This window comes from Notolepis coatsorum, assembly GCF_963971535.1.
Source record: "Notolepis coatsorum genome assembly, chromosome: 14".
Classification (NCBI taxonomy): Eukaryota; Metazoa; Chordata; class Actinopteri; order Aulopiformes; family Paralepididae; genus Notolepis; species Notolepis coatsorum.
In genome coordinates this window covers 36,091,659-36,101,658 of record NC_140178.1, presented here as the reverse complement: position 1 = coordinate 36,101,658, position 10,000 = coordinate 36,091,659, and the positions used below count along the sequence as shown (strand labels likewise).

The window sequence follows — 10,000 nt, the reverse complement described above, 5'->3', positions numbered from 1 at the left end:
TGTGTGTGTGTGTGTGTGTGTGTGTGTGTGTGTGTGTGTGTGTGTGTGTGTGTGTGTGTGTGCCTGTGTGAGCGCATGTGAGTGTGCTTGTGTTTATGTGCCTGCCTGAGTGCATTCATGTGTGTATTTCCTCGGGTGAATGTGGGATCGTAGGAGTTTGCATGTATCCAGATAGTAGCAGATAATAGCCTATAGATCTCGAGTTCATCAGAACCTATAGATCCAGTCCAGCAGCTCAGCTATGCCATTAGCAATGGATCATATTTAAATGCACATACCGGGAACGCTCTGTGTTTGTGTTGCTCGATTCACTCTGGCATCAGATAAGATGTGCCCTTTACTTCGTAAGGCATGGATGACCTTTATGGACGCCTTTCAGGTCGAGTGCTGAAGCCAGCTGCCTCCATTTCAAACCGTGCACTGTTTATCAGTAACCTATTACTACTTGCTGCGGCTGCCTTCGCAAACATTGGCGGAGACATTTTGCTAACAGCTATGTACACACGTTTTGGGAAACACAGCGGATACACACACACAAACATACACTGATACAGAAAAACAAAACAGAAAAAAACTTACCATTGATGTACACCTGTGTGTGTGTGTGTGTGTGTGTGTGTGTGTGTGTGTGTGTGTGTGTGTGTGTGTGTGTGTGTGTGTGTGTGTGTGTGTGTGTGTGTGTGTGTGTGTGTGTGTGTGTGTGTGTGTGTGTGTGTGTGTGTGTGTGTGTGTGTGTGTGTGTGTGTGTGTGTGTGTGTGTGTGTGTGTGTGTGTGTGTGTGTGTGTGTGTGTGTGTGTTCTCCCCAGAGCAGCCAAGGTAATGTGATTGTGTTGAATGCTCTCCTTACGTAGCCCCTGAGCCCCACACAGAGTGGCCTGTCCGGGACAATACATAATGCAAATCACATCCACTGCCATCGAACAGAATGGTATTATTGGGCGAGTTTCATTTAGGCCAAGGCGTCTCCCTGAATGATCATCCCCTGAGAAGGGTGCATCCGTATCCCTCCCCGCCTAGTCCTTCCAGGAACTGCAGTATTTCTATCCAGTGTTCCCGTCAGGCACAATGACGTCTTTATCATTCATATAGTAACAGTCCCATACTCACCCTGACTCCACACTCTCTCTCTCGCCAGGCGGTGTGGGGATCGCAGCCACCCAGCTGTGCCAGACGGTGAAGGATGTGACCGTGTTCGGCACAGCATCGGCCAGTAAGCACGAGACCATCAGTCAGGGTGGAGTCACGCACCCCATCGACTACCGCACCAAGGACTACGTGGAGGAGGTCCGCAAGATCAGTCCCAAAGGTGAGGCAGTTCACCAAAAACATATTGGTACCCATACTGAATGTTGGGGGTTATGCATAATGTTAGAGTTAGATACTTAGTTATACAATGTCACAACTTTCTATTGCCCATAGGACAGAATCTCCCACACTGCACTCTTGCATAATGCAACACTTTGACGTTTCAGTCAGAAACCTTCATCGGAAAAGTCTGAAATGTCAAATAAAGTTTCACTATATATTAACACTATGCAAAATAACCTTATACAAGATAACCTTTCACTATATATTAACACTATGCAAGATAACTTTGTGCAAGATAACCTTTCACTATATATTAACACTATGCAAGATAACCTTTCACTATATATCAACACTATGCAAGATAACCTTTCTTTATATATTAACATTATGCAAGATAACCTTTCACTATAAATTAACACTATGCAAGATACCCTTTCTCTATTAACATTATGCAAGATAACCCTTCACTATAAATGAACACTATGCAAGATAACCTTTCTCTATACATTAACACTATGCAAGATAACATTTCTCTATATATTAAGACTATGCAATATAACCTTTCTCTATATATTAAGACTATACAAGAAAACCTTTCTCTATATATTAAGACTATGCAAGAGCGAACTGTTGTTTGTTGGCTGTGCAAGAAGATCACCAACTTCAAAAAGTGAAATCGAAACCTGGTCTATAAGGTCAGTGTTTTATGTGCCCATTAATTTTACTGAAACGGAGGTCTAATGTGAGTCTAGCCTAGCATGACATATTCCCACCAGAACAAAGCAATACACAGTCTGAGAGCAGCATTTGCAGAGCTGTATTGAATGACCAATTACTGATAGCGAGGTGTTCTTTTCATACATTCATGCTATTTATCCATGACAAGTCTGAGCAGGTCGTGTACCGGAGACCCACAGTGTTAGGCAGACTTAGTTGAGTTACTTTCAACATTTTAGTTAATAGAGTAAATCACTCATCATCATCATCACAACCATCTTCATCATCTTCCTCATCATCACCACCATCCTCATCACCACCATCTTCATCATCATCATCATCATCATCATCATCACCACCACCCTAATCATCATCATCATCGTCATCTTCATTACCACCATCCTCATCATAATCATCATCATCACCAGCAACATATTCCTAGTGAGTTGTTGATCCAGCTACAGCTTTGGTAGCAGGGACACAAAGCATGACGCTCATCTCGAAAACAAAATAAGATATTCTCTCTCTTTCCACCCACTGCTGTGTTCCTAGCAGCATGGAGGGTGTTAATATGCTGCAGGCTCATTTAGTAGTTCCCCCCCCCCCCCCCCACCTTCTCTCGGTAGGAGGAAGAGAGTGTGAGAAGAAGAGAGTAGAGAGAGTACTGGAGAGAGAGAGAAAGAGAGAGAGAGAGGGTGAGAGAGTGTGTGTTACAGAGAGAATGAGATACACAGAGAGAGAGAGTGAGAGAGAGAGAGATAGAGAGAGAGAGAGGGTGAGAGAGTGTGTGTGTTACAGAGAGAAAGAGATACACAGAGAGAGAGAGAGAGAGAGAGAGAGAGAGAGAGAGAGAGAGAGAGAGAGAGAGAGAGAGAGAGAGAGAGAGAGAGACTGACAGTTTAGACAGAACATGTCTAATTAAAGGGCCGGATCAATGTGAAGCCTTTCTCTCTGTCTGTTCGTCTGTCTCTGGCTGTCTGTCAATCAGCCTGCGGTCTGGTCAAGGCCTGGGATCCTGCTGCGAGCCTTGGAGAATCAATAGGAACAGGGCGGCTAACCAAGCGAGGAGGGGCAGCCCACTTTAAGGAGCCCCTTGGGCACGAAGAAACATCATTAGGACCGAGTGACTCGACAGTAAGAAGCCACAGAGCAGCCCCCTCAGACTGAGACCGCGCTCCATAAACTCCACATATTATTATCTCTGCTTCCTGGAATGGTCAGAGATGCAGAACCACCCCCCCCACCCGTGTGTTTGCCCCACCCTCGTCTTATCAGTGACAAGCAAGAAAGAACTAAATGAGTAGAATTCCATCCTCCTCTGCCTTTTTCTTTTTTATCATATGTATGGTCACTCCTCCATATAAACATGGCACACGGCTCGGCCTACTCCCTACTCCAGGTGCACTCTGGGATGCGGAGGCCACGGACTGGATTATTTCATTCGACATCAATAACGACTTTTCCCTTCTTCTTCTTCTTCTTCTTCTTCTTCTTCTTCTTCTTCTTCTTCTTCTTCTTCTTCTTCTTCTTCTTCTTCTTCTTCTTCTTCTTCTTCTTCTTCTTCTTCTTCTTCTTCTCCTCTCTCCAGGGTTGGACATAGTACTGGACCCTCTCGGGGGCTCAGACACCCACAAGGCCTACAACCTGCTGAAGCCCATGGGGAAGCTCATCACCTATGGTAAGGAAGAGAATCTGTGTGTCTGTGGTTTACATGGGCACATTGCATTTGTATAGACCTGTTTTCTGTATACAAACATACCGTGTTCAAGCCAATCAGCAATAACAACTGAGTCACGTGACTAAGTTGCCTTGGACCTGCACGAGCTGCTGCGCTAAAATAATACGACGTGGCTCTATGGAGAAACCATGGCACTCCCCTGACTAAAAGTTGTTTCAAACGAAAATGTCTGGATGTAATTTTGCCAAATCAGAATGGCTGTGAGTGTGAGTCTTTCACCTTTTGTATATCTAGCTTTGACATGGATTGATTATTTAGATCGCTAGCATGGCTAACAAATGCAAATAATATTGTAGTCTGCCAGGATTACGTTCCTTTCTGCTGCAGTGATGCGCGCGCACACTGAGTCTGACGTATACGAAAAACAGGTCTATATGGTTACTATAGAAAATACCCCATTTCGAGTCCTCACTTCATCAGGTACATGTGACGTGACATCAAAACGCGGACATTAGGATTAGGATTATTAGGATATTAGATTATTAGAATACAGACGCTGATATTAGAATGCGGTAATAATCACAAGTCGATCAAGCAAGTCGATACACTAGTACACAATAGCAATGGGTTCCCACACACACTAGCTACAAAACGACCCCCCCCCCCCCTCCCGTGGCCTCTCTCTCTGCCAAGCTCTGTGTCCTCAGTGTCCTATGTGTGTGTGTGTCATCTGTGGGAAGGACCAGTACTCCATGGTTCTGCCAATCTGGGACCGATATGCATGCCGCTGTGGGCGGAGTCGGCATGCATGGAGAACAGTGCATTTCCTTTGCATGTTGTGGAAAAAAAGGACCATTCAGCACCCCACCCCCACCTTCATCCAATCACCCAAACTCACACCCGTACAGTGCCCCCCCCAAACCACCCCAGTCCCTAACCTCTCTCTCTCTCTCTCTCTCTCTCTCTCTCTCTCTCTCTCCATCCTATTGCCTGCTGCTTCTCCTCCAGCTTATCAGAAGTACCGGTATGCATGGTGGTGGAACAATGGGCGTTCTATCCACACGGAACCTGGAATGTGTCTGAATGTAGCGGGATGGGTCCCTCCCCGGCTCCCCTTCTCTTCTCTCTCTGAGCGTGCTTTGTGTCCCCCCCCCTCTATCCCCTCCACAGCAGGAGAGAGAGAGAGAGAGAGAGAGAGAGAGAGAGAGAGAGAGAGAGAGAGAGAGAGAGAGAGAGAGAGAGAGAGAGAGAGAGAGAGAGCACATCAGGCTATGAGAATGGAGAGACTGCGTGTAAAGGGGATGTGAGGACAGTGTCATGACGTGAAAGGAGTTTCAGAAGGGATAGTGAGTGAGAAGGCAGCTTGTACAGGGCCAAACAGACACAACAGAGTATATATATATATACTATAGTATATATATACCCCAGAACTTTTTTGTGTGTGGACATTTTAAAGTTAAATGCATCAATCTGGTGCACTTTGAGAGCAAAATAAAGAGGCTAGATCTATGATGAACTTTGTGCTCAAAACACAAATCGACTAGACTAGTGCTTCCCAATCCTCTCCTCGAAGCACCCAGCCGTTCAATGTATTTGTTAAATTCCACCACCAGCACACCTGATTCAACTTAACTAGCTACTATTATGACTACTACCACTGCCAATACTACTGATACATCCCTATTGGCAAACTTTATATTTATAAAAAATTAAAATAAAAATTAACTATTTTATTTTTTTAATAACTTAATTTTTTTTAGGGATGCACCGATATGAAAATGTGCCACAGATACCGATTGTTCAACTAACGGCACAATTTTTTATGAAACTACTGTATATTTGTATGTCTCTAAATGTTTTGATGAATTGAAAATGGAGGACCCTTATGTAAAAAACCCGAAAGTCTTTTTCTGGTCTTCATCCTCCAGTCCACTGAGCTGTACTGTATTGTACCCATTCTGCAATCTGTTAATAAAGTTTTCAATCAATCAATCAGACAAATGTATAGAAAAGCTTTTATTATAACCATATAACAAAAGATTATATTATTGTTTATGAAAATGTTTTAGCCCTATGCTTGACTATTATTTTAGGCATGGCAACAAATAAAATAATAATAATAAAATGAATAAATAAAATATTAAATAAATAAATAGGCTACACGTCGCTCTTTTTGTGTTACAAATTGTGCTCACCGATATGAACATAGGCCTCTTTACTTACTTAAAAAAAGGAAACATCAAGAAATATGTTTATCGTATTAATTCCACCATGCCATGTGTGTTTTTATTTTATAATGCTCATGAGTCATGATTATTGCTGAAGTCTGAGTCATACAATACTCACTGGCTTTCATAACAGACTAACTTGTCTTGCTCAAGACTTGTTTATTAGTAGGGATGTCCCGATAAAAAAAGATTGCTCCCGATCCGATCCCGATCATGTGATTTTGAGTATCTACCGATACCGATCTTTCCCGATCCGATATAAAGAAAATTAAAAAAAAAAAATTAAAGGGGAACTCCACTATTTTGGGAAATTAGCTTATTTAACATCTTCCCTGGAGTTAGACAAGAAGATACATACCTTTTTTGTCTCTGTGCGTGCATTTTAGCTTTGGGAATAGACGCTCCGTTAGCATAGCTTAGCTTCATCACTGGAAGTGAGGCAGGACAGTAGCCTTACAGTGCCTTACAGTGTATTGCAAGGTCTGACATTGACCAAATTTGATATGCATGACCTTGGTGGGCTCTAGGTCAACTCCTGAAAAGGGGGTCAATGTCAGACCTTGCAATCAAAAGTTAGGGGGCGCACTGAAATTATGGCAATAAATTATTAGCCCCCTAACTTTTGATTGCAAAGTCTGACATTGACCCCCTTTGCAGGAGTTGACCTAGAGCCCACCAAGGTCATGCATATCAAGTTTGGTCAATGTCAGACCTTGCAATACACTGTAAGGCACTGTAAGGCTACTGTCCTGCCTCACTTCCAGTGATGAAGCTAAGCTATGCTAACGGAGCGTCTATTCCCAAAGCTAAAATGCACGCACAGAGACAAAAAAGGTATGTATCTTCTTGTCTAACTCCAGGGAAGATGTTAAATAAGCTAATTTCCCAAAATAGTGGAGTTATCCTTTAAATAATTTTTTATTTTAAAATTTAAAAATGTTCTCCCATCCCAATTTTGCCTCACCAATTCTTCCTTCAATTCTCCCCTCCCCTGTCTAGAACGTTGCTAGACTATGCCTCCCACTGGTCGGCTGCAGTGAGGACCAAGCTTGCATCACGTCATTCAAGCGAGGCATTGCAACCGGAGTAATCTAAAAACTGAATGATGATATGCAATTTAAAATCAAAACTAAGGCCTCAGTATGAGTTTAAGACGTGAACATGGTCATGTTTGTTAAAAAAGGGAAAATAAAAAACATTTGTTAATTTTATTTTAAATACTAAAAAATAATCCAGATTTTTTTTTATTTTTTTTTTTCGATCCCGATTTTCTGAAATCACGTGATCGATCCCAATCACGTGATCGGATCGGGACATCCCTATTTATTAGTTTTAATAAGAGAGCACTATCTCTCTCAACCAAAGCAATGCAACAGAACAATTTTTATTGACAGTCGATTCTGCCAATTACGTCACACCGCTTGCACCCGCCTCTGCTGTTCTTACCACCAATCAGCAAGCGCTTATTCGTTTTTTACTTCCGGGAAGTCCGCCATTGATTTTCAGGAGAGATCAACAACAAAGCTAATAAAGTTAGCTCCCCGCGGCCCACGAGTAGACTACCAGCGCTCCGCAGGAGTACTAAACGAGGCATAATGATTTTACTGCAACAAATGTTATAATAAAAGCTTTTCTATACATTTGTCTGATTGAAAACTTTATTAACAGATTGCAGAATGGGTACAATTCAGTACGGGCCGCCACAGTCTAGGTCATTAATGGGAAACCCTGATATAGTAGTGCTAAAGAGCAGAGAACAATTTAGTGGAGAGACCTACTGTATCATTCTCACACGTTGTGTCTAGAAAAGTGATTCAGTCATTCATTCTATGAGGACCTCATACTGCCATCATACTTTTCCTGCCGTTCGATGCCACAAGTGCATACATACATATTTAGCATGGGTGGCCCTAGTGGGAATCAACCCCCTATCCCTATGGCAGGGTTAGTGCCATGCTCTATACCGATTAAACTACAGGACTGCATAGCATGTTAGCGTGTGTAGCTATTGATATTATGTAACCCCATCATGCGACTCTCCTGCAAAGCAGTCATGTGACTAACTTATATAGTTCCTTTGTTTGGAAAGGCAGGCAGGCACTGATGAAGGCCTAATGAAGGCCTAACAGTAGGCTGACATGTTTGCACTGCACTTTGCTACGTGACTAGGTCAATGATCACACAAATATTTGTTTTTTGGCATCTCTATTTTGGGTGAAGGTGGGACATGATGTCTCCAGTGAGGTTAAGTTAAGGGTTACAACAACTTTTAAGGTGAAGAATTTACGAAATGCGGATTCCTTTTAGTCATACCCTACCAAATAGATATCAAAATATGGAATATTTTTGGAGTCGTTTTGTGTGTGGGTTCCATACTGTAATGCTGGCAATAGAACACTGGACATGCAACCATATAGTACTAAAGGAGAAGCACTAAAACCTGGAGAGAACAGTGCTAGAAACAGGGTTGAAACCTAGAGAGATCAGTGCTAGAGGGTTGAAACCTGGAGAGATCGGTGCTAGAGACAGGGCTGAAACCTAGAGAGATCAGTGCTAGAGACAGGGCTGAAACCTAGAGAGATCGGTGCTAGAGACAGGGCTGAAACCTGGAGAGATCAGTGCTAGAGGGTTGAAACCTGGAGAGATCGGTGCTAGAGACAGGATTGAAACCTGGAGAGATCGGTGCTAGAGGGTTGAAACCTGGAGAGATCAGTGCTAGAGACAGGATTGAAACCTGGAGAGATCAGTGCTAGAGACAGGGTTGAAACCGGGAGAGATCAATGCTAGAGGGTTGAAACCTAGAGAGAGATCAGTGCTAGAGACAGGGTTGAAACCTAGAGAGATCAGTGCTAGAGGGTTGAAACCTGGAGAGATCGGTGCTAGAGACAGGGTTGAAACCTGGAGAGATCGGTGCTAGAAACAGGGTTGAAACTTAGAGAGATCAGTGCTAGAGGGTTGAAACCTAGAGAGATCGGTGCTAGAGACAGGGTTGAAACTGGGGAGGCAGTGGGGGAGGAAACAAACCAGTTGAGGGCAAAGAGGGCAAGATCAGAGCAAAATAGGAGAAGGGAGAAAGAGAGAGTTGGGGCAGATAATCTGACAGTAAATGAACTGGACTACTAAACAATGGTTCATCAGTGAATCAATTATACACAGAGACTCAAACTGACCCTTGGATGAGAATACACAGACCCCTCTTCTCTATTTCACATGCACATGCACACACACACACACACACACACACACACACACACACACACACACACACACACACAAACTCTCTCGAAGTTCTTTCATCTCAGTCGGCGGAGGTAAAACTTTTAACACATTATCAGACACGTGGTGGTGTCCCACTTACACCGCTAACCCGTTTCCTCTTCCCGCCCTCCCTCTCCGTCTCCCTCAGGTGCAGCTAACATGTTGGCCGGGCAGAAGAAGAACCTCATTGCGGTGGCTAAGACCTGGTACCACCAGTTCTCCATTCACACGCTCAGTCTGATACAAGGGAACAAGTCAGTGTGCGGCTTCCACCTGGGCTACCTGGACGGGGAGACGGAGCTCATCAGCCAGGCCATGGACACCATCCTGGACCTGTACAAGCAGGGCAAGGTCAAGCCCCGCATCGACTCTACTTGGCACCTGGAGCAGGTGTGTTGAGCCGCGTGTGTGAGCGTGTGAGTGAGTGTGCATGCATGCAAGAACACACGTGTGTGTTCTAATGCACATGCACGTGTGCGTGTGTGTGTGTGTGTGTGTGTGTATGTGTGTGTGTGTGTGTGTGTGTGTGTGTGTGTGTGTGTGTGTGTGTGTATGTGAGTTTGTAATGTAGACTGCACAGGACCCGGGCGTGGCTTTTACAAGCCAAGGCTCATTCAACAGGCGGTGCTTGTCAACAAGGACGACGGTCTCTCTATCAATAGAATGCACTTAGCCGGGGTGAGAATCAGATTGCTGTTTGTGAAAAATGAACACTATTGGCAGATATGAATGGAAGGAGTGTGGAATGGAAGGAGAGGAGGGAGAGTGAGAGCGGACATCTTCAGTTGTCAATGCCAGAGGTGGTCAGCG

At 43.9% G+C, this 10,000-nt stretch overlaps 1 protein-coding gene across 1 annotated transcript in view; it reads left to right on the top strand.

The window, feature by feature from the left end:
* vat1 (vesicle amine transport 1) overlaps window positions 1-9,589 on the top strand; it is a gene marked incomplete at its 3' end in the record, with an annotated part of 57,567 nt that extends 47,978 nt beyond the window's left edge. The window contains exons 3-5 of the mRNA XM_084329077.1: window positions 1,137-1,307; window positions 3,615-3,704; window positions 9,339-9,589. Of these exons, the coding sequence (XP_084185203.1) occupies window positions 1,137-1,307; window positions 3,615-3,704; window positions 9,339-9,589 (512 nt within the window). The remainder of the gene's footprint in view (window positions 1-1,136; window positions 1,308-3,614; window positions 3,705-9,338) is intronic.
* Window positions 9,590-10,000: the final 411 nt, after the last annotated feature.